The 25,972-nt window shown below is 34.5% G+C and overlaps 1 protein-coding gene across 2 annotated transcripts in view; it reads right to left on the reverse strand.

The window, feature by feature from the left end:
• Positions 1 to 1,602: 1,602 nt before the first annotated feature.
• Positions 1,603 to 25,972, reverse strand: part of disc1 (DISC1 scaffold protein) — a 57,233-nt gene continuing 32,863 nt past the window's right edge. For both annotated transcript variants that reach the window (XM_079439341.1, XM_079439342.1), the window contains exons 10-14: positions 22,572 to 22,632; positions 17,637 to 17,877; positions 14,031 to 14,075; positions 9,102 to 9,219; positions 1,603 to 3,322 (exon numbers count right to left, since the gene is read on the reverse strand). In XM_079439341.1, coding sequence (XP_079295467.1) covers positions 3,150 to 3,322; positions 9,102 to 9,219; positions 14,031 to 14,075; positions 17,637 to 17,877; positions 22,572 to 22,632 — 638 coding nt within the window. In that variant the 3' untranslated portion in view covers positions 1,603 to 3,149. The remainder of the gene's footprint in view (positions 3,323 to 9,101; positions 9,220 to 14,030; positions 14,076 to 17,636; positions 17,878 to 22,571; positions 22,633 to 25,972) is intronic.

Here is a 25,972-nt window from a genome sequence, read left to right on the forward strand (position 1 = left end):
AAATGAAAATAAAAGCAAAATCAAAAATATTAAGAAGAGATACAAGTAATGGTAAAATAACAATGCTGAGTAGGTTTCCCAAACGCTCCCCATCTTCCATTGGTCAGACATCCATGTAGCTCCGCCCACAACTCAAGCCATTGGTAGAGTCAAAAATCAATAACACCTTTTTCAGTGGCTCAGTGACAGTTCCAGCATTTAAACTCGTTTTCACAGTCAGTTTTTAGATCAACCAATGGATGACACAGTTATATCTGCATACTAAACTGAGATAGTAGGAAACAGCATATAAATAGCATTTTAGACCATCAAAAGTAGGGTAGGCTAACCAGAGATCTCCTTTTTCCAAGACGTGTCCTGGCCAGGAAAATTTTTAAAAATTGCTTAAAATGACTGGGGTTTTGTCTTATTTTCCTACTGATGCTCTCTCTAGTCTTCAGCAAGTATGAAAACAACAGGAAAACAAAGGCCACACCCGGCCTTTTTTCCTCTATTTAGGAGAAAATAAATAACGTAACAAAAAAGTACATTTAAAGGGATAGTTATGTCATTAATTACTCACCCTCATGTCGTTCCAAACCCGTAAGACCTTCGTTTCATCTTCGGAAAACAAATCAAGATATTTTTGATGAAATCTGAGAGTTCTCTTGAGACCCTCCATAGACCGCAACGCAACTGAAATGTTCCTAGCTCCAGAAACGTAGTAAGGACATCGGTACAACGGTCCATGTGACATCACATCAGTGGCTCAACTTCAGTTTTTGTGCTTTCGTAATCAGTGTTGCTTACGTTCAGGAGAAAGCAAGCACATGCGTCGTAGTACTCTCCAAAATGACGGAAGACGGTAACTCGGAGAGAAGAATTGTAAAATAAATTATTTTTGTTTTATTTGCACACAAAAAGTATTCTCGTAGCTTCGCAAAATTGAAGTTGAGCCACTGATGTCCTTACTACGTTTCTGGGTCTGGGAACATTGCAGTTGCATTGCGGTCTATACAGACAGAACTTAACTTTTGGGGTGAACTATCCCTTTAAGTAAATAAGAATCACGTCAACATTTGTTATTCACATGAAGCTACAAGCATATTTCACATTTAATTCAGTCAATTTTCCTTCAGTGAACAAATGTAAAATAAGAAGCATCTCTACATGTTGTGTGTACCGCAAACACACCAACCGATCTGCTTCCATAGAGAAGGGTTAAACGAATCCACCTGAGCAGCAGCAACGTGGCATAAACAAAGATTCAATTAGGAGACAAGATTGTACCCATCCACGCTACAGGTGCAGCATGTGATCCGCCTCGAGCTGATGCATGTGCCGCTCATAAACCTGCACTATTATTCTGCTGGATGTGTTCATTGTTGAGTGACGACGTGACGCTCATCTGATCAAACTCAAGGGTTTGGGATGGAGTGTTAAAGGAATAGTTCACCCAAAAATTAGGATTTGCTGAAAATGTGCTCACCCTCAGGCCATCTAAGATGTAGAGAAGTTTGTTTCTTCATCAGATTTGGAGAAATGTAGCATTGTATCACTTGTTCACCAATGGATGCTCTGCAGTGAATGGGTGCCGTCAGAATGAGAGTCCAAACAGCTGATAAAAACATCACAAGTAACCCACACCTCGTCTATCAGTTAACATCTTGTCAAGCCAAAAGCTGCGTGTTTATAAGTCACAAATCTGGCAAGATGTTTCTAACTTCAAACCGTTGCTAAAATACAAGTCCATAATACTTAATAATGCTTCTTCCAGTGTTAAAGTGGTCTGGCCTGAATCAGAAGAGAAATCTGCACAGCAGCGTTTACAAGACAAAACAGCTCTACGCAAATATGTGGCTGGATTTTCATGTGAGAGACAACAGGAGATAGACTTCGCTATTATGGACTCGTATTGTAGCCAGAAACAACAATAATCTTAATGGTGGATTTGCTTCTTAGAAACATGCAGTTTTTGTTTTCTCAAGACATGATGGACTGGAGTGGTGTTTATTATTATTACAACTAAACTTGTTTTGTTGGAAAAAATACAAAAGGCATTTAAACAGGGGCATCTAATGTATTTAAAAACATGTATAATACTAACAATTTAAATTCTGGGGGAAAAAAAGATAAAAAATAGTGGTGAGTAAAACCAGATGATGAACATGCAAATATACATTCATATGATTAGTACAAACAAATGACATTTGCTTACAGGTGAAATCCACAGGTAACAAAGACAAAAACAGTAAAACATTAAGACTTTAAAAAAGCACCTGTTGCTGCTTCAAATAAGGAGACAATTTAAAAAATAGCACTAAATGCTACATAACCCTTATAATTCACAGAACATCAGCAGGGCTGAAATACAGTGGTTTGATCAAAGCACCACAAACTTCTGTCATGAACTTGAAAACACTGTTCAGAGTTCAGTCGTACGGCGTAAAAGCTACATTTCAATCCTGAGCTCACAGTGTGAATGACAGGTACGTTTCCATTTACTACGTCTGATTTAGGCTTTAGGCGTTCATTGGTCTTTAGATCTATAAAAAAAAGTTTGGTGCCAGAAAGTTTTTTATGTATATACTTTTTTTCTGAAATAATAATGATATAATCAAAGCGATTTAAATAAATAAATAGGATGCCATGCAGTTTAAATATACTAAAATAACTTGTGATGAAATAAGCAATGTGCAATAAACAGCTGCAAAATATAGTAAGTAAATAAATAAACACTAACTGATTAGAATAAAAATAAAATAGTGGTTGGCAACACTGACACGATTTATATTTTAAGGCAACTCCTGTCAAGATACACATGGTTAGAGGTCCTAATTAAGAAATAATTCACCCAAAAATGATTTCTGTCAGTATTTACTCACCCACATGCCGTTCCAAACACTTTATTTTCTCACTTGCATGAAACGAAAATTTGATCTTGTCTTCAAGATTTTATTTTATTTGTGTAGTCAACCTTCAAAAGACTAAAATGCAGCACAGAGTAAACGTTCAGTACAGTGCTTTTGAAATGACATGTGGGCAAGTAAATGAAACAAAAATAGATAAACTATTCTCTTTAAGTGCGAAAGCTCAGTGCAAGATGACAGTATGAAAACAGACCTGCACAGGCACCGGGAATACAATATAAATATAAACCATGAGTTTGTTCAGATTTCCCAGCTGTCACTGAAGTAATGCTCCTCTTCTAGCTCTTCATCTTCAACCTGTTCTTCTTCTACATCACAATACTTGTCTTCATCCTCCTCTTCCTCCTCCTCCAGCTGTGACAGCATCGCTTGAAGAGCAGCCTTCACTTCCTGAACCTCCTTCTCTAAGGACAGTGGCCATTAGAGTTAAAGAAAATATCACCAAATGTTTTCTACTCATTCACACACCAACATCCACAAATAATAGAAATCAGTCGGTAACTAGCCAGACAGCTTTATTTTGTGATTATTATTCTGTATTATTACTGTGGTATGCAACTGCATGTAAGACATGATTGTTTATTTGCTTTTGTCATTGTGAAGCATCCTTGAGCTTGGGAAAGGGGCTATATAAATGAAACTTATTATTATTATTTATTAGAACTACAACATAATACATGAGTTTAATCAAGCTGTAAGAACAAAAGTCTGACCCTCCCACAAGCGATTCAAAGACAAAAACAGTCTGCAAATTAAATACTAAATCTGCCACAGGTCTAACAGTATTTACTTCAGAAGTTTACCTGGGATGCCTATTTTTGTTGTTGTTGTTTTTAAATATGTTAATATACCTAAGAATTCAGGGTTCAGTTGTAATAGAAACAAAAATACACTTAAGAAAAATCGCAATTTTAAAAACTTTTCATACCCCTTAATTTTTTGTCATGTTTTGTTATGTTGCTGCCTAATGTTAAGTAGCTTTAAATGACTTTTTATCCACATCAATCTACACTCCATACACCATAATGGTAAAGCAAAAAACAAAACTTTACAAATTTATTAAAAATAAAAAACTTAAATTATTCTATTGCATAAGTATTATATGGGACAGTTGAAATTTAGCTCAAGAGCATTCATATTGCTTGTAGATGTAACTACACTTCGAGTGTATTAATTGAATTGAATAGGTATGATTTGGAAAAGCACATGCATCTTAATAAAAGGTCTAACAGCTGATAATATCAGAGCAAAAACCAAGCCAAAGAACTGCCTGTATAGCTCAGAGACAGGATTGCATCAAGTCACACATCTGGGGAAGAGTTCAGCCAAAATTCTGCTTCATTGAAGGTTCGCAGAAGCATGGAGTCTCTGTTACCCTTAATGGAATAAATTTGAAACAACCAGTACTCTTCCTAGAGCTGGCCTCCTGGCCAAATTGAGCAACTGATGGAGACGGGCTTTGGTTAGATGGTCACTCTAGTTGAGCTCCATGATCATATGTGGAGATAGGAGAAATCTACAGAAGGACAAACACCACTACAACACTGCAACCTCTTTATGGCAGTGTGGCCAAACTCAATCCTCTCCTCAGTGAAGACACATGGAAACACACTTGGAAAAAGCACCTAAAGGGTCCTCAGACTCTGAGAAACAAGATTCTCTGGTGTGATGAACATCAATTCTAAGCATCATGTTTGAAGCAAACCAGGCTCTACTCATCACCTGCAGAGTACCATCCCAGAAGTAAAGTGTGCTGTTACTAGCAGCCTCATGCTGTGGGGCTGTTTTTCAGCGACAGGGACTGAGGGACTCGTCAGAGTAGAAGAAAAGCTCAATGCACCAAAATATTGAGACCGCCTTAATGAAAACCCAGTCCAGAGCGTTCAGAACCTCAGACGGGCAGGAGGTTCACCTTCCAACAGGACAATGACTCTAAGCACACAGCAAGAGTGGCTTATACACAACTCTCTGAATGTTCTTGAGTGGCCCAGCCACAGCCTGAGCTTGAACCCAATCAAATATTTCTGGAGAAACCTGAAAATGTGCGTCTGTCCCCATCCAACCTGACAGAGCTTGAGAGGTGAAGAGATGAGGAGACAAATGCTGATGAGCAAAGGTTGTAAAGGTGCTTCAGCTAAACATTTAGTTACTTATTTCAGTTTATTTTATTGTTTTAATAAATTTACGAAGTTGAGACCATTCAGTTTTTGCTTTGTCAATATAGTGTATGGAGTGTAGATTGATGTGGGAAAAAAGTCATTTAAAGCAGTTTAACATAAGGTAGCAACATAAAACGTGAACAAAATAAAGGGGTATGAATACTTTCACAAGGCACTGTTTATTATTTTTTTGTATATACAATTTCTGTAAAGATATTATTATTATTATAATTTAATACAATTATTTTAAAATGATAGTTATAGTATATTTTATTTTAGTACATTTCTTTAAAAAACTAATACAATTATTTCATTAAAAATGAATTTTAATTACAAGCCATGCATTATGCATGATTTTTATAAAGATAAAAATTGAAATAATTTAAAATAAGATTTAAATATAATTATTTGGAATATATAATTAAAAAAAAAATTATATATTTTATATATATATATATATATATATATATATATATATATATATATATATATATATATATATATATATATACACATACATATACATAAATATATATATATATATATATATACATAAAAGTTTTACCAGCCATGCATTATTATTAATAATAATAATAAAACAATTTATAATTTTTATTTTTCAATTCTCCCACCATTAGCTGGTGTGGTATGAAAGATAATTTTGGACCCAGTTCACCTCATTCTTCAGTTACACACATTACATAAATCTTAAAAAGATTTCATGATGTTTGGCCTGACCGCCTGACATAGATTTCACAATTATACGATCACGCCGGTCGTCTCCTCCCCCAAACGACCCTTCATAATTCAAAAGCTCGGTTCATGTCCCCGACGGACCGCGTTCAGTTCAAGCAATCTCGCCTAAATAATTTATGCAGGTTTCATGAGAATGGGCTCTGCCCTCATCAGCGCTGGATTGTTTAAGTCGTCCGAGTGGGACCGAGCGTCCGGTGTAAGTGGCGAATCAAAGGGACGCCTCTTGTGGCAGATGGGGCCTGACGGGCACGTTTTGCTCTCCAAATGGCCCCAGATTGTCCCCATTCATAATTAAGCAGCCGTTAAAGAGCGCTTCATGAATTATGAAAGAGGATCGGTAAGATCTCCCTCCGGCTGAATGGACGGATCTAATGAAGTTCCTCAGGCACAAACCTCAGCTTATTAGTGTTTATTTGCTCATCTTCCTGCTTAACCAGTGCAATCAAACCAGCGCTGTGTGTTCCTCAAGTTACATGAAAACCAAACCTCATGCACAAATAATGAAAGTCTATGAGACAAGACACTGCAGGAGGCTTCATTTGCTCGAGCCGATTAATCAAACTCCATCATAACACCCAAATGAACAAGATTATGTAAGATTGTTTGGCTGATTTATATTTCGCATATCTGAGCATATGATTCTGAGATAATATTCTGTCAAGGTTTGATTTGTGTCTTCAACAGTGCGAGACATTATGGAGCCAACAAATCATTAGCATGATGGCATTTTTCATTAAGTGGTTGATTAATGCAGTGCTTCATTCACATAGCAGTGGTTTTTCATTTACCATTAAAAGCCTGGGATGCCTAAAAAGTTAAAATACAAATAATTTAATTTAAAACAAATTTATTTTAACAATAATGTAATGATTTAAAATTTAATTATAAAATGTGTTTATTTTTTATATATAAATAATGTTAATATAAAATTTTGTTAAATCATTTAATAATTAAAAATAATTCATTATTAAAATAATTATCTTTATTAAAAAAATGCAATAATGTGGGATATTCCTACTTTATATATCATAAATAATTATTCAATTATTAATAAATTATTAGAATGAATAAATTATAATATATAAATGATTAACTATACATTTTACAAATAATTAAATAAATATTTGTATAGACAAATTGTGTATATAAATTATTAGATTTCATTATAATTTAATAATGCAAAATAATTACAATAGAAAAATAACATGTCTGTGCGTATATATTATTTTAATAAAATAATTAATTATAATAATGTATTTATCAATAAATGATAAATTATTTAAAATACATTTTACAAATAAATATAAATTATTTAATACTTATTTAAAAAAAATTACACACACACACACACACACACACACACACGCACACACGCGCGCATGTATATGACAGATAGCACACAAAGCATTGGTTCTCAATTGGTGAGCCACAATTTTTGTGAATGTGCAGTAAACTACTGGCTGACATGAAATAATAATAATTAGTGCCCCTCGATGTCTAATGTAAACCTTGATCCTGAAGCAAAAACACATGAGAACTACTGCTATAGAGCAACAAAGTCAAACAAAGTTGGATGAAATGAAGCAGAACAAGATGGGATGTTCAGATCAATCTCATCTATACGCTTTCCTCTCAGTCAACGCAAAAGCTCGGCTTCGCTCGGCTCACAGGTGGCCAGAAATATGAAGATGTCAGAGCGATAACAGCGCACTATGTCACAACCTTTCCCTTCATCTTACCGCTTTCATCTCACTTCAGAGTGACGGGCCGACTAGTCTGTCTCCATTTCCCTTTTCTCTGTCTGTCGCCTCCTTTCAACCTTTGCTGAGCGCTGGGTTTCTATAATAACTCAAATCTCATCCCTCATATTCAATATCTCTCAAAAAGAAAGGAAGAAATGGTTTATCCTTAATTCCTGTCTGGCTTCCGTGAAGCAGCTCTTTCAGAGGGTTAAAGTTACATTAGTGGCTCTAATGAGCGTGAGAGACGTGTTCCTGTGGCTGTAAGTGACAGCAGAATGATGAAGCACTGATAAGTGATTTTTATTAGGCCCAACCGAGAACATGAGAACGGAGCACACAGATCATTTCATTCCAGCCTATCAGCCAATCAGAGCGACCTGAGGAAACCCTGAAGACTTCCATTAGAGACGCACTCATAATGAGCTCAGAATAACTGACTAAAACTACATATTCTGAGGTGTGGCGTGTGGACAGGCAAAAGTCACCACTGTGAAGCTAGGATGTTCTGAGTGGTTGCTAAGGTGCTCTGGGTGGTTGATAGGACATAGTTAGGGTGTTCTGGGTGGTTTTTAGGGTGTTGCGTTACTAGGGTGGTCTGGGTGGTTGCTAGGGCATTGTTAGGATATTCTGGGTGGTTGCTAAGGTGCTCTGAGCGGTCTTTAGTGTGTTGCATTGCTAGGGTGATCTGGATGGTTGCTAGGATGTTCTGGGTGGTTTTTAGGGCATTGCGTTACTAGGGTGATATGGGTGGTTGCTAGGGTGTTCTGGGTGCTTGTTACGGCATTGCTAGGATGTTCTGGGTGGTTTCTAGGGTGTTGCATTGCTAGGGTGATCTGGATGGTTGCTAAGGCGCTCTGGGTGGTTTGTATTGCTAGGGTGATCTGGGTGGTTGCTAGGGCATTGTTAGGATATTCTGAGTGGTTACTAAGGCGCTCTGGGTGGTTTCTAGGGCATTGCTATAATGGGGTGTTCTGGGTGGTAGCTAGGGCATTGCTAGGGTGTTACTAGAATGTTCTAGATGGTTGCTAAGGCGCTCTGGGTGGTGTCTAGGGTGTTGCATTGCTAGGGTTATCTGGATGGTTGCTAACGTCTTTCTAGGATGTTCTGGGTGGTTGCTAAGGCACTCTGGGTGTTTTTTTGGGAATTGCATTATTAGGGTGCTGCTAAGATGTTCTGGGTGGTTTCTAGGGCGTTGCTGTGCTGGAGTGTTCTGGGTAGTTGCTAGGGCGTTGCTAGGGTGCTTTAGGGTGGTTCCTTGGGTGTTCTGGGTGGTTGCTATGGGTTTCTATGTGTAAGTCAAAATAGTCATATGATCTGATTTTCTCGCTTATGGTTTGATTTTGGGGTTATGGGATACTTTAATGTTTTATCGTCCGCTAGGTCAAAATTGTACATCTGATTACTTAGTAACGAGTTACATTGTAATACTCAGGGTTAGTGATTTGAACAAACTCCTACCACTAAATATGAGCTCTATTAATAGTGAATTATCTAATATACAGTACATGCGGACACACAGAGCTCTGTAAGGATATGAGTGAGGTCCTTGTCGTGCTGCTCTATGGCGGTCTGAAGCTGCTCTTCCAGGTAATGCAGGCGATCACTGATGAGTTCACAGCGCTCCGTCAGCTCTGTCGTCTCTCCACACAGATCCTGAGACACAAACACACACCCATTAAACCCTGCTGCTCACACACATCTATAGCTGCTCAAGTGTAGTGCCAATATGCTGATAATGGTTGTTAGTGCACATACGGCACCAAAATGTGTGCATTTTCATCTGGAAGATGTTATTTTTATCGGCAGTGTCATTAAAATACATGGTTGGAAAACAGACGGCAGTTAGAACGACATTTAGAAGATGTTTCACAGCATTTATGATTTTAAATGTGTGTGAATCTGTTCTTTCTGGTTTGTTTATTTGCTAGAGAAAGCTCTGACAGAGCTTAAAACTGAGTTTAAATTTTCCAAAATATAGGAAGTGTTTTAAGGGTGTAGAAAGAAAATCAAGCTAGAACACAGCAAACTGGATTTCTGAAAGCAAAATTGGAAACAAAACTCAAACATCCATTGGCCAATAAGAATTTCAGAGATGATTTGTATTGTTAACTAAAACTAAATGTATTCAAAAAGATTTGCGCTAAATTTAAATAAAACTGAAATAAAATAAAAATACAATTACTTTTGCAAATAAATGAAATGGGAGTAACTAAAACAAAAAAGCTAGATAGAAATAAAAAAAACGAATTAAAAGGACAAACCCACATAAAATTAAATAATTTAAAATATTTATAAATATATAAAATACTCTCTCTCTCTCTCTCTCTAAATACAAAATAAGGGATAAAATAGATTGTGATGCTTTCCAAATTATATTTTACAAGCACCAAGCAAACTAAAACTATTAAAAATATTTTTTATTAATTTAAATAAAGCTGAAATAAAGTATAAATATTATAATATAAACTTAAAAAAATAAATAAAATAGAAAGGGTGCTTTTGCAGCTAACTGCAATAAAATAAGTTGAAATGCTAAAATTACTAAAACTAATATTAATAATAATAATAATAAATAAAGGTAAAAAGAAATATTAAAACACTAATAAAAATTACAAAAGCACAAACTTATTAACACTTCAACTAAAATATAAATGAAAAGTGAATAATACTATAGTTTATGCACAAAATAAGTGATAAAATATTTGTTTGTTAATTTAAATCTGAAAAAATTAAATATTAGATAAAATATAAATGTCGTCTTTGCAACTAATAGACAAAATCATTTTAAGTACTAAAATAATTACATTTTAATTTCAAAAAGCTAAATATTAAAAACTAAATATGAAAAAAACCTAAGAAAAATGACAAGCACAAAATTTGTAAAACTAACAATGAAAAGTATAAAAAGTATAAAAAAGCTCATTCAAAATATTAATAAATACTATAATAGTATTTAAATAAAACTAAAATAACACTGATTTGTATGGTTTGTGCACAAAAATGAGGGATAAAATAGACTGATGCTTTCCAGACGATCTTTATGAAGCATCTCTGAGACAAGCGTGTGCTAACTGGGTTAGTCACTGAAAACAGTGAAACTATCCATAATCTTAAAGCAGGGAAGTATAAATGGTGACATTAAACCGTTAGCGACTGTGAGGTCAGACGTGAGCACGGCTGTCAGTTCCTCTTCCCCTCATCAGAGTCCTGAACCGACCGCGCCGCGCTAATGACTTCATCCAACAGTTTAGCAGCAGCCAGGTAAGTGGGACAGGTCCGCACGGTCGGCTCCGTCCCAATTCCATCAAAGCGTGATTCACTGTTTCTCCAGCGCTCAGAGTCAGAGAGTGTCTTGAGGTGGTCGACTGACTCACGGCCGCCCGGTTCTCTCAGGAACGGCCTCGTGTCGCTTTAATGAGGTCTGCGGTCTATTCTTAGACCCCCCACACCAGCTAATGAAACACCTTTTATAGACGCTAACTTCACACTGCGGGCGAATTAAAACACTTCTGAATGAGGCTGGAGTCTCCGGGGACGCATTCGAGAACAACAGCCTTCAACAGAAAGGCCTGCGCGATACAGTTATTGAGCCGTAATGGAAATCACGCTGGGCGAATGTTTTTAAAGGTCACCGCGATCGCTTTATTGCGTCTAAAAGGACGCAGACTGCATATAGACTGCAAAAATTGTACCTTTGTGATAATCATAAGAGGCATAATACTACAGAAATCCTTCACAAAGGAAAGATCAGTATAATTCTGATCATATCAAATGCACTTAAGAAGAGATTTGGTCCTCTAGCACTGACTATATGAGCTTAAGAAATGGAGAAGACAAAGATGTGTCCTAAAGCATACCAAGTTCCCTACCTAGACAACATCTCATGGCACCATCTGCGTTATTATCATTAACTAGAACTAAAACCAAAACTATTATAGACATTTTTGTGTTAAATGCAATGAAGTTAAAATCAAATCAAATATAAATATTAGATGAAAACAAACTAAACGAAATTAGAAATGTTGCCCTGTTGAAACACTAAAATTGTGAATTGGAAATAAATTAAAACTTAAACTAAACCTAAATAGTAAAATGTAAAAATATATATAAAAATAAATTAAACCTAAATAGTAATATTTAAAATAATAATAATAATAAAAATGTCACAATCACATAAAATTACCAACAATTAAAAAAAGAGAAAAAAAATATGAATAAAAACTATAATAGTATAATAATGACTATAGAAGATGAAGAATATAAAACTCTAAAACCTATTGAGCTCCCTACCTGGAAAACATCTAGACAACAATTAAAAATATTTTTGTTAATTTAAATAAAGCTGAAAAAATAAATAAATAAGTCAATGACAAACATAAACTGATAGTAAAATAGTAAAACAAAAAAGGATAAAAATAAATTAATCACAATAATAGTAATATAAAAAACTAGTAAAAATGTCAAAAGCACAACAAAATAACTAAAAATTTTACTAAAATGAAAACAAAAAGCTCATTCAAAATATTGCTTAAAACTATATTAGCATATAAATAATAATGACTATAGAAGCTTAAGAAATGGAGAAGATAAAACTGTTCTAAAACCTACTAAGCTCCCTACATAGACAACATCTTACAGCCCCATCTGTTTTATCATTAACTAAAAAAAAAGTGTTAATTGAGATAAAGCTGAAATAAAATAAAATACAAATATTAGATGTAAAACAAAATTAGACATGTTGCCTTGGCAACTAACTGAAATAAGCTTGATTTGTAGCACTACAATTACTCAAACTAAAACTGAAATAAAAATAAATGAAACCTAAATAGAATATATTAAAAACAAATAAAAATGTTAAAAGCACATAACAAAATTACTAAAAATTTTATTAGTTAAAATGAATAATAAAATTAAAATTAAAACGGAATATATATACAAAATATTTAAAATATGAATATAAATTATAATACATACAAAAATAACAATGTGGACCAATCCATCAAACTGCATTGGAATCAAATGTGAGTCAAGCTGCTGTCTATAAAGAGCATTTAAGATCATTTTTACACTGATAATCATTTCTGGTGATATCTGATCATTCAAGACTTTGCTATAAAACAAGATCCACTATAAAGTCCAAAAACTAGTGACTATATTGTTAATTCTCTGCTGCTGTAACAAATGCTTTTCTTGGTCCAGACACAGGGTCTGCCTTATCTATTAAAGTTAATTACAGACCTGGCCAAACCATATGCAAGCCAGACCATATCAGACTTATAACAATGGATTGGCAAACACAATTCTGTCCTATGTGAGATATTTCCTATTGAAATTAATATTTGGAATTTATGTACTATGTGTGTCAGTGACTTCTCTAAGCCCTCATCAACATCTTTGGTCTGTTGTTCTGGTTCCTGGTTCAGAAGGACTGTAATTTCTAAATGTTTTTGATGCATTGAACAGATAGATTGATGGGCTGCTTATCGATTGAACATTGTTCACACTGTCAGGTGCTGAAGTTCAAGTATTGAGCGAGAGGTCAGGGTGGCTTTAATTAAAATCCCTGCTTATGCAAACCCCATTACAGGCTCGATTTTCCCATTTCTCACAATGCAATGCTGTAGGTATTATGCAAAAGTGATCAACCAGCATGTTGCTTTCTAATGCTGATTGTGAGACCAGTCTGCTTTAACTAAGGAATATTATAGTTAAAATTAAATTAAAACTATAAAAAGCATTATACCTGAAATAATGATAATAAAATGTTAAATGACATAAAATAATGAAAAATAAATTAATTCAACCTGTTGCTAAGACAATCTCACTTTCATTTAAATTTATAGTACTAAAATATCCAACTAAATTAATGAAAACTAATCAAATATTTTAAATAATAATAAAAAATATATATACATATTACAAATATTTTTCTTAATTGAAATAAAGCTGAAATAATATTAAAATATTAGATGGAAAACAACTGAAAACATTAAAACTGAACTAAAACTAAAATAGTAAAACAAGGGGAAAACTTCATTAATTAAACCTAAATAGTAAAATAAAAAAAATAATAAAAACATAAATAATAATATAAAAAATGTTAAAAGCACATTGCAAAATTATAAAAAATTAAACTGAAAATTTAGAAAAAAAAGCACATTGAATGCACATTACAAAATATTATTATTATAAAATAACATTATTATAAATGTTATTCCGAACACAATTTTATTTCTTACAAACGTGAATAAAAAAGGGGATGTCAAAATCAAAAAATGACCAAATGCACCATAAAAGAAGCCCAAGCAACTTATAAAGTTACATCCTGAAGTCAAATGATGGCATTGTGTGACGGACAGACAGAAATGTAAATGATGACAGTGTTTAACATCTGAATGAACTTTAACAACCCACATTTAACATCAGATTCCTGTAAACACAGCAGATCGAAGGCCGTCACTCACCTCAGGAGACACGTCCTCCAAACAGAAGAGAAACTCCTCTAATTTCTGCAAGACACAGGAGTACGAATGAGTCACTTTAGCAGAAGATTATAACAAAACAATAAACCTCATCTATTATTAAAAAGCACTCAGCGCACTGACATTACGGGAAGTGCGCAATAACTCGTCATTACTGCTGACAAGAAGCAAAATAATTGAACGTGTTCGGCCCATCTGTGTGGGTAATGATTGCATTCAGGAGTTGTGTGCTAAAGCAGACAATAATTAGCACTCAGTGGCAGATCTATTAGTTCAACTCGAGCTGATGGGAGCCGGCCTCAGGAAAAACAGATTACAGCCTCATGTCTCAGAGATTGGGATTTAAATGACACAGTATTAATTATCATCTCCTGTCGGCAGGAGCAATATTAAAGTGCCCCTGGTTGGGCGTAGACCACTGCCTCGTTTATTAGATTCTGACCTGGTTTAAAATCATATTTAGCTTGTCAAAAAGTCAATGTTTTATTGCTAAAGCAATATATTCGTAAGAAACAGACGGCTGCTGCAGGCCAACAAGAATAAAAAAAATGTCCTGAAAAGTCACCTTCACCTTGTAATACCTGTGTCATTATACACATTTATGTCCTCATTTGTCACAAAAACGCACGCGCACACACACACACACATCTATGTGTGACCCTGGAGCACAAAAGCAGTCTTAAGTTGCTGGGGTATATTTGTAGCAATAACCAAAAATACATTGTTTGGGTCAAAATTATTGATTTTTCTTTTATGCCAAAAATTTAGAAGTAAAGATCATGTTCCATGAAGTTATTTTGTAAATTTCTTACCATAAATAAATCAAAACTTAATTTTTGATTAGTAATATGCATTGCTAAGAACTTCATTTGAACAACTTTAAATGCGATTTTCTGAATATTTTGATTTTTTTTGCACCCTCAGATTCCAGATTTTCTAATAGTTATATCTCGGCCAAATATTGTCCTGTCCTAACAAACCATACATCAATGGAAAGATTATTTATTCAGCTTTCAGATGATTCAGAAATCTACATTTTGAAAAATTGACACTTATGACTGGTTTTGTGGTCCAGGGTCACATATGTATATATTTTATGCTATTCGAACACACTTTCACTTAAATATAGAATTATTGTATAAATTAAATTAAATATATGTGCAAGTGTGTCCAATAATAATAATAAGAATTTTTTTTTTTTTTTTTTGGACAAATAATACACATATAACATTAATAATATGCTGTGTAGGCTTGTGTAGACGCACAGATACGGTATGAGAGAAGCAGGGAGATGAAGAGCAGTGAGTGGGAGACGTAGCGTCACCTCACCTTCAGAGTCCTGCAGGAGCGTTAGGAGGAGTGGCTGATCTTCAACACACAAAAGACAAAAACAGCCATGCACTTAGAGACAATAGAGCCCTGCTGAGCTGAAAGATATTAGAACGACTTAGAGAAAGTTAAGAACGAGGAGAGCAGCGAAGGAAGAAGGAGAACAAAGTGGAAATTAGAGTCATTCAGCAAATGGAAGGTTTTTATGGAAATGGAGGGAGCCGAAGGAAAGGGGTTTCTATTTTTAGTTTCTCATTTCGTGAGTCTTTCATAAAGCACAAGTTGTGTTCCAGTCTGAGGTAGTGCTGTCCTCGTCAGTCAAAGATGACCCACATATATATGTAAAATTGTCAAAACTATACAAATGATGTACATTATTACATTAACAAAGTATCACGTTTTTTAACAAAGTACCATTGATCATCAAGCTTTTGAGGAACGTTTGTTCACAGAAGCTTTACTTTCGCTGTTCAGGGCTCTAGACTCATTCTTCCCACTTTCTCAGCACATAATTTGGTCAAATTTATTTTTGCTACAACGTGGGATTAATCAATGCATGCTGATTAATTTTTATCATATTTCATAATTATATGGTACGGTATATTGTAAGTGGTTATCATTCAACCGGTTCTTCTTCATCAGTAGTAGTATTTGAGATTGGAATTTTGTGAACGAGTTCCTCTTTTGCTATGATATAATCTGATATAAACCGGTGTCCTGTCATTTTATCCTACCCGTCAGATTTTCCTACCAGGGTTTACTGCACATGCACACATCAATATTGCGTCATTTACTGTATATTTACATTACTGTAGAAAAAAAAATATTTATTGTTGGTTTCCGGGCCGTAGCTGTATCCTTTCTAGACATAACCCTGAACAACACATAATTACTGAATTTGCATTACTGTAAGGGTAGGTTTAGAGTTGGGGTAGGTGTAGACATTAATAAAAAATAATTTGATAGGTAGCATTTTTCATTGTACTACTGTACTACCTACTTTTTTTAATGGGAGGTAGCAAAATCTGACAGGGTAGCACAAATCGACAGAACTGCGGATGCTTATTGAATTCACGATCTTGCCACATTTTACAAGAAAATATTTTTTTTGCTTACATCTATACACCTTTGCCTTTTTATGACTAAAAGAAAAGATGGATTTATTGTTATTCTTAATTAAAAAAATGAGCTTACATAATGTTTATTAACAAAAATGAATAAGATGAGACATGGCATACACCACATGCTATATTATATACAGACTAATTAATTACAGAGTGTTAAGCAAACTGAGGAATCCAATAAAAAAATAAAAAAATTAAGCCTCCGTAGCGTAACGTGAGATTAACAGCAAAGATAACATGTTTTTCTCCACAAGAATACCAACATGTTCACCTTCTCTGGTTTAAGAAGCAGTCTTCGCCCGCCATCGTTTCCTCAATATTCCTCATGACGCAGCGAGTATAAACCAGGCTCTGCACCCAAAGCGCTCGCACTGAAAGCGCCTCTCTTCATGTGATCAGTGAAATTTACTCTTGCTATAATGTACCGCAGCTCTGTAATGCACGCTGTATGCAGCAGATGCTTTCGAGCCAGGCAGACCATGCACTCGCTCAAATGTGACCACGTCAAATTTTAACTTGCATATTCTAAAAACATTTACGCTAATGTGACCACTTCGGTTGCAGTCTAGAGCCCTGTCTGTTCCTCAGAGGAGGAATGATCTTCACAAGCTTCACAAAACATCTCACATCTTCTGAGGAGCGTTTATTTCTTCATCTCTCAATCACCATTGGATTGCATTGCATTATATATTTGGATCATTTAAATATCTTACTAAAACATATTATAATTTTATCTAAGTATCCGCTATAAAGGTCTCATTGATTTGCATTACAAGCATCAGAATTTCATCGCTTTTTGTCTATATATTGTTGTTTTTTCCCTCATATTCTCACTATATCATATCATATGAGCCATAAAAGCCTGATGTATTAAATATGATACTCAACAAAAAACTGATCTTTTTAGATTTTGTCTAAAGGTTAAATAAACTTCCATTTTCAAACAGATTTTTTTAACTATTTCATTTCAGGCTTTACAGGGTTAATTCTACCCAATACTTGCCAAGAGGTCTACATGCATTTAGTCAAAAATTGAAAGTGAAAGACTAGAAAGACAAACATTTTTAGAGCATGAACATGTAATAAGTAATTCTTTTGGTCCATTTTGCTGATATTTAATGTGCTGTGGCTTTACCTTAGTGAACTCTGAGTGTTGGAGGTCGGCCTCGGGACACCAGCGCCCCCCTAGAGCGGTCAACATGGCACAGTCTGCTTCCTCTTTAGTGAACGGCAGGACATCTGAACCCGATCCAGGGATGGAGGGAAGGTCCTCCGTTTCTGAGATGCTGGAGGTGCGCTGATCGAGGCCTTTCAGGAGGAGATGACAAGCCTCCAAATCAGCCTCCCAAATGTGTTCCAGCACTGGACTTCCACAGCTACAGAGAGAAATACAATTAATAACACTTGCTTTGATGAGTTTCAATTACATGCAATGATATCCAGACACTTTTAAATCTTAACTGCACTAATACTTATTGGGACGAGTTTATGGACAAATCTCTAGTATAGAGGAAGTGATACCTTGAGTGATCTGAACTACTGTCAAACCTGATAAATCACACTAATGGAGTCTTGCCATTAGTTCATGCATTATATGAAAAAATGAGACTTAACTTGCATCAATGAAAAGGATGTATATTCATGAAATTAGACATTTATACTTTGCATCGCCTTTTATCTGCATTAAAATTATATCTAAAAATAGCATGAAATTACATTTTAACAACCATAACGTTAGTTTCTTGAATTTTAGATGTAAATTATCATTCAAAAGTCAAAAGTAAAAAAAAAAAAAAAAACTAAATTAAATAATACTTTTATTCATGCAATAATCAAAAGAGACAGTAAAGCAGTTTATAATGTTATAAAAAAAAATTATTTCAAATAAATAAATCTTTTGAATTTTCATGGTTTCTACAAAAATATGAAGCGGCACAACTGTTTTCAACATTGATAATCAGAAATATTTCTTGAGCAGCAAATCAGCATATTAGAATGATTTCTGAAGGATCATGTGACAATGAAGGGTGAAGTAATAATACAGGTGACAGGAGACATTTCAGGACGTTTCAGCTCTTTCAATGCTAGAAGGTATCCAATTTAATGCCATGTCATTAGTGGTGTCAGTCAGATTTACCTGGCAGACTAAATAAAATCTCATAGACATACACTGGAGGAGGAACCACAACAGACTGGACTCCTTTGGCTTCAACTTCATATATGTTACTATATAGAGACACTAAAGCTCCCTGCTGTTTCCTACAGTCCATGAAACTGTGAGAGCGCACAGAGAGGATGATAATTACGATCTTCACACCTGTGTCTCTAGAGACAGACAGCTTCCGAAAGCGATAACGGACAATGCTGTACCCTCCCCAGAATCCCTGCTTTGCTCCTCCTGGCGGCTTCATTCAGCTGCCTCACAAACCCACAGAGATTCATTTACATGTTTGTGTTTGGTTTCCTGCATCATGAAGAGCTGATATGGCGAAATAAAGGTGCATTAAGGATCTTTGCACAACTCATAATGGAGTCCAATAGAAATTGACATGTTAGAATGTTCCTAAAATGTAGGATTCCAACAGAATCTGACATGTGAGTTTGTTGCTAAAACCCTGGATTTCAATAGAATTAGACATGTTACAACAGTGCTAAAATATTGGATTCCATTCAGAATGTTAGAATGTTGCTAAAATGCTGGACTTCAACAGAATTCGATGTTTTGGAATATTGCTAAAATGCTGGATTCCAACAGAATTCGACGTTACAATGTTGCTAAAACACTGGATTTCAATACAATTTGACATGTTAGAACAGTGCTGAAATGTTGGATTCCAGTAGAATTCAATGTTTTAGAATGTTACTAAAAATGTAGGACTCCAATAGAATTCGATGTGTTAGAATGTTGCTAAAATGTTGGATTCCATTAGAATTCAATGCTAGAATGTTGCTAAAATGCTGGATTCTAATACATTTTTACGTGTTAGAATGTTGGATTCCAATATAATTCAACATGTTAGAATATTGCCAAAACACTGGATTTCAATAGAATTTGACATTTTAGAATGTTGCTAAAATGTTAGATTCCAGTAGAATTTAACATGTTAGAATGCTGCTTAAATTAACAGCACACATCACTGCAGGGTATAATAGTGAATACAGTAAGCTATTTTTAGTGTTATTTTGTCAAATGCTCAGTATAGCTAGCCCCTGGTGATTATCACCAGATGACTTTTGGCTATAATTGATGTTTTAAAGAAATGAAAATGATTGATGGCAGCACAAGAAAAGAGCAACAATCATCTATCTGCGTTTTCTGATATCAAACAGACAGTAATCTGATTGACAGGTTCCTCCCGCAGGAAAAAAGGCTAGTGGTGCTTTGAATTTGCAACCCACATGTTGGGAAAACCAGTCAATTAGCTCAACGTCTTCATGTACACAAACAAAAGAATCCCCTGATGGACGGGGTGACAGTCAGTGCTAAAATGAGACAGATAACCTGATTTTGCACCCTCAAATCCCACAACTATTGCTTTTTAATGGCTGTGAGTGTGAGAAACGCGTTTGACTGTGGTGCTGGTGTTCAAAACAGCATTTATTTGATCAAAAACACAACAAAAAACAGTAAAAATATTATTTAAATTTAAAATAACGGTTTTCTACTTTAATATATTGTAATATGTACTTTATTGCTGTGATCAAACCTGAATTTTCAGCATCATTTCTCCAGTCTTCACATTATCCTTCAGAAATCATTCTAATATGAAACATTTCTGATTATTATCAATGTTGAAAACAGTTGTTCTACTGAATATTTTTTGTGGAAACTAAGATACATTTAGTTTTTCAGGATCTTTTGTTAAATAGAAAGTAAAAAACAGCATTTATTTGAAATAGCATTTTTTGTAACATTATATATGTCTTTACAGAATGATTTCTGAAGGATCGTGTGACACCGATGACTGGAGTAATGATGCAGAAAATTCAACTTTGATCAGAGGAATAAATTACATTTTACAAAATATTCAAATAGAAAACTGTTATTCTAAATGGCAATAATATTTCAAAATATTACTGTATTTTGACCAAATAAATGCAGACTTCCTGAGTATAAAAACATTTTAAAAATATTTATTCCAAACTTTTAGCTCATATATTGCCTAATTTTTTTATATTAATAATAAGAATGAACATTTTTAATTAAAAAAAATTTCCATCGACCACAAAAATCATTTTAAAAGAATGTTCACATTACTTTTTTCATGCATATAGTGACAAAACGCTATAAAATTACAGAAAAGGTACTTCCTCATTTACTCTCACTGTATGAAAACAAGCAGTCTGGACATTTTTGAACAGAAGAAAGCAAGTCATGAGAGTGAGCGAACGGTATATTTTCATTTTTGGCTGAACTATTCCTTTAATTTTCCCATTTGCGAAAAAAAAAAAAAAAAGGGAGTCCATTTATTTGAGCGCAGCTAACAAAAGAACCCATGGCGGGGTTGAGTGCGACCGCCGGCTAATGTCTGCCTGCTTTCGGAGTCATCGCAGGCAGGTTTCCATGGTGAGTAACAAGGAGAACAATCACTCCGGCTAAAATAAAATTGAAGGAAAGTGAGAAGCGAGGGTTTCCGGAGAGAGTCCCGCACCGCGGCCCCTCCTCTGCAACCCGTACAGTAATCACCTTGGCAACAGACAGCGCTTCTGGCATCCGAGCATGTGCTTTTGCAAAGGAGCGAATGGTAAACCATATGCCACGCTTCCCTCCAGATGGCCGCCCATAGTGTTTTATTGAAATGTAATGAATGCTACATTTCTACGGTTGAGTACGGCAACTAATAACTCATTCAATTATACCAATTTGTGTCGTATTTATGTCGAAAGAGATGCTAAATAAAACAGCAGCGCTCGTGGAGATTTACAGCTGGATTTCTCGGCGAAAGGAAAGTCTGACACTTGTTTAACCTTTCATCTTCATTACTATGCATGAAATTTACAGCTTCTGGTCCTCCTATCATGTGGACTCAATATCACAAGGTCAGAAATAACAGGGCGGGACTGTGTTCCCATTTTCTCATTAATTAAACCAGTGCTTCTCAAACGGTTTTGCTTCAGGACCCAGATTTTACATCAAATGACGTCCCATATTTGTCTCTCGTACAAAATTTAATTATTTGAATTTACTGAAAGGATAGCCTCTTGAGATGTGACCCTTGAGCCCCTTGAGATCTCGTTTTCAAGGGGGTCCAACAAACAAAATATTACAACATAAAATGATAAAATGTATAAATGTATTAAATAAATAATAATGTCCTTAAATTATTAATAATGAATTAAAACCTATGCTAAATTATGTTATATATAATATTTAAGCATTTAGCATTATACTTATTTTTATATTTTTTATGCAAAATTTTTATTTTAATTATAAAAATAAACATTTTTTTGATATAATAATAATAATAATTGGTATATTAATAATAATAATAATAGCTAGTTGCAGTTGTTATTTGCATTTAGTATTATTTTTATATTTTCATATAATTTTGCTTTATTCAAGCATATTCAGGTTAATATAGTCTTTTTTTAGTATCACTGGAATACTATTACAGTTTTTATTAATTTTTTGAATTATTTTTATATTTTAATTTTAGTAAAAATTTTAGCAATTTTGTTTGTTATTTTTAGTAGTTTTCTGTCTAAGTGGTTGTTTTTGTCTGCAAGTGGCTCTAAAAATCATTAAACACAGCAAAAATGCGCCAAGAGTGCTCAGAACAAATACGCTTTTCTAGTGAGACAGTTTATTAAAGTGGCAGTCCACATCTCCATTTATTCATCTCATTAGGTTCATTTTGAGATGTCAGTTTGGGCAGATGAAGACGAGCTCATCAGAAAGAGACTGATGCAGTCAGCGCAGACCTGAATGATTTAATACGCTGCAACATCCAGAGAGACAGAATCGAAACAAGGACAGACAGTGTGAACTGCTTAAATAATAAGGAAAAATAACCCAAGGGACAACACGAGGGGCTGTTTGTGTGAAAGAGAGATGGGAAATATCCATTACCTGTGAAGTCTGTCCTCCAGAAGCTCAATATACTTCAGAGTGTTTTCCTTTAAACTGCGCTCTGTTGAGGAGAAAAACATGATGCACATCAGAGAGAGATGCTGGCATATTATACATATTCATGTCCAGGCAAGACTGTCATTTTATGCTGGATGAAACTCATGAAAACATATGAAGATTTCATTTGCAAAAACCGATAAACGCCACTTTAAAAAAAAAAAGGAGCTGATTGAAATAAAAGCCGAAACGTTTTCATGGATCCTTGCTAAAGCATCGCGTTACAATGGTGAGGGAAAAGCTCTGTGTATCGTGTGTAATCACATCCATAAATCTATGATCACAACAACAACGTTTGTCAGGCATCTACATCGTCATCTGAGGAGATTACAAAGATTAAACCAGTGTAAAACATGAAATGTGGAGTTATCTGCTTTTGCTATAAAACCAACTTTTAATATGTAAAAAAAAAAAAATACTTTCAATTAACTTTAATTTTGTAAATTACCTGTATTTGTTTAAAGTTATTATTACTTAATCAAAACAACTCAACTGCAGTTTGACTGATATTACTTGGAATACGCAATAAAAAAACGTGATTTCTGAAAAATAATAAAAAAAAATTAGTTATCAGTTTTGGCAAATGAACTCTTCATATCCAGATCAAGTTTCAAGGACAATTAAATATTTAAATATTAAAATATTAATTTATATTATAACATATTTTATTGCCTTTGTAAAACACAGTGTTCTTAACAATTCTCGCTATTGAAACATTTTATTTAAATATAAAAACCAAGACACACACACACACACATATACATGCATATACAGTATATATATATATATATATATATATATATATATATATATATATATATACACACACACACATATACACAATGGGTAAATTAAGTATCGAACACATCACTATTTTTCTCAGGAAATATGTTTCTAAAGGTGCTGTTGACTTGAAATTTTCACCAGATGTCGGTAGCAACTAAATTAAGTTCTAATTAAGTAGCAACTGGTCCACAGTGAGGAAAGAGTTCTGAAAAAAATATACTCTAGTAAAAGTACCATTACCTTCCAAAAAACGTAGTGTGAGTAGATTAAAAGTACTTGTCCAAAAAACTACTTGAGTAAGAGTAAAAGAGTAGCCTATTTAAAAGTACTCATGAGTATTGAGTAGTGAGTACTGAGCTGTGGGTTCTACCCCGTCATAATAAACGCTGTACACTGCAATTCATACATTTAAAAAACGTTGTACATTCTGTAATTCACATGATCTTGTTTGTCATAAAAAATGAAGAATATCTATCACCCAGCAGTTTTAATTTTGACTGCCAACTCTTTAAAACACATGAAAATAGCACTGAAACAGTATTCAGTTGAAGAAATTATGAAAGTTATTCTCAGTACAATCATCCCCATTTAAATCATAAAGTTTGAAAAATAGATTTAAAATCATGTGTAAGGCCACTGAGAGCATGCTGTTGTTGCACATAAAATATTAATGTTTAGAATAGTGCAAATACAAACACCATTAGAAACTCATAGTTCAGCATCACACACCATGATATGGGTTCAAATGAGAGCCCATTTCTCTCAAAAACGCTGCCAGTTTCAGCGTTTTGCAAAAAAGAAATAAGAATAACTAAACTTGATAATTTATGTTACAATTTTAACATTAATGCACATTGTTCTAGAAGGATGGCATCATGCCACACCTTTTATACATTTACTCGAATTATGTTGATAAAACAATTTCTAAGGAAAAATGCATTAAATAGCAAAGTATTTCTGGGAAACTTTTTCAAAAGAAAACACAAACACACGTCTCTTTGCTGAGCCTCGGCGGTCTCGGTGAATCATTCAGCAGCATCCACAACTGAATGCAACAAAAAGTGTTGAACTTCAAAATTGTTTATGTGCGAGTGCACTTGCTAAATGAAGGCGGATTGTATTAATGAGTTGCAGTTTATTAATGAGTTGCAGTTTATTAATGAGCTGCAGTTTTATTACATCACGCGCTGACACAGATGCAGTGTATTAACGCCACAAATCATTTGTGTTTCCAACACACTTTTTCACAGCGTGCATCACGCGCTCAAACTCATCAAAAGTCAACAAGTTCAACAAGCAACAATGACTTATCCAAGTGACTGCTGCAGAGCGCACAACAGAGAGACGAGGCAGCGCAGGGAGTGGGAATTTACCGAACGTGGCACTTAACACTACGCAATACCCGTAACCTCATACCAAATTTCAGGCCGCGTAGATAGTCGAGCATATATACAAATCATTTAGTAAGCAGAAATCTGAAATTTACCTTAACATATTAGAGGAAGATGTGACTGAATTGATGATTGAAGAATGCACTTCCAGCAGCCATGATAAACAGCAGCTGGCGTTTAAAGTTTTCTATGCACAATTTGATTTGACGAAAGTCACAAGATCCAATTCATCTATCCAATCACATTAATGGATAAAAATAAAGATAAAATAAGCATGTAACGACCACAAACGGAGGAAAATAGCGGAGTAAAAGTACCGATACATCACTTAAAATGTACTGAAGTAAAAGTACACCATTTTTAACCTACTCAAAGTACAATTATTGATAAAAAACTACTTAATTACTGTAACGTGAGTATTTGTAATTCGTTACTTCACAGCCCTGCTGGTCCATAAGCTTCACCCAGCAAACCACAGATGAGCGAGTCAACGACTTTATGGTGCGAGACGCTGTTCACAACATACTGCAGAGATGAAAGTCTCTTCAGCAGCAGATGGTGATAGTGGCACATAGTGAAGAAGTGCTGCATGCTTTGTTTTTTTTTGGACAGTAGATCTTGCAGCAATCTGTTAACCATCAGAGTGTGGAAAATAGTGTAAGAACGCAAATACAATGCTGTTGGAGTCACAGCCTAGCAGTCTGTGCACATGCACCAGCCGAGGTGCTCATATGGGAGCTGCAAGTTTAAATCCAGCTTGTCATCCAATGTTAAGTGAAAAACAAAAGAAAAACATTTTAAAAACAATGACCTGCACAGTGTATTACATTTTTGTTAATGCTAATATAATTAAAAAAATAATAATAATATATATATATATATATATATATATATATATACATATATATACACACACACAGTAAAGACAAAATTGCTCTGTTGGCTGTGGAGTCAAGACATTTACAAATATGATTAAAAGATGAATATGAGACAAAACTACAGAATGTCACATTTTATTATTAGCCGTTTCAACACGTAGATGTTTTACCAGCTAAGAAGTTCAGCACTTTTAGAGTTTCATCCCTCTATCTGATGTGAGCATAAGTATTGGAGCAGTTGCCTCTCAGGTCTTTCTAAGTGATCAGCTGTGTCCTGTTGCATTAATTC

This window comes from Barbus barbus, assembly GCF_936440315.1.
Source record: "Barbus barbus genome assembly, chromosome: 18".
NCBI classification, from domain to species: Eukaryota; Metazoa; Chordata; class Actinopteri; order Cypriniformes; family Cyprinidae; genus Barbus; species Barbus barbus.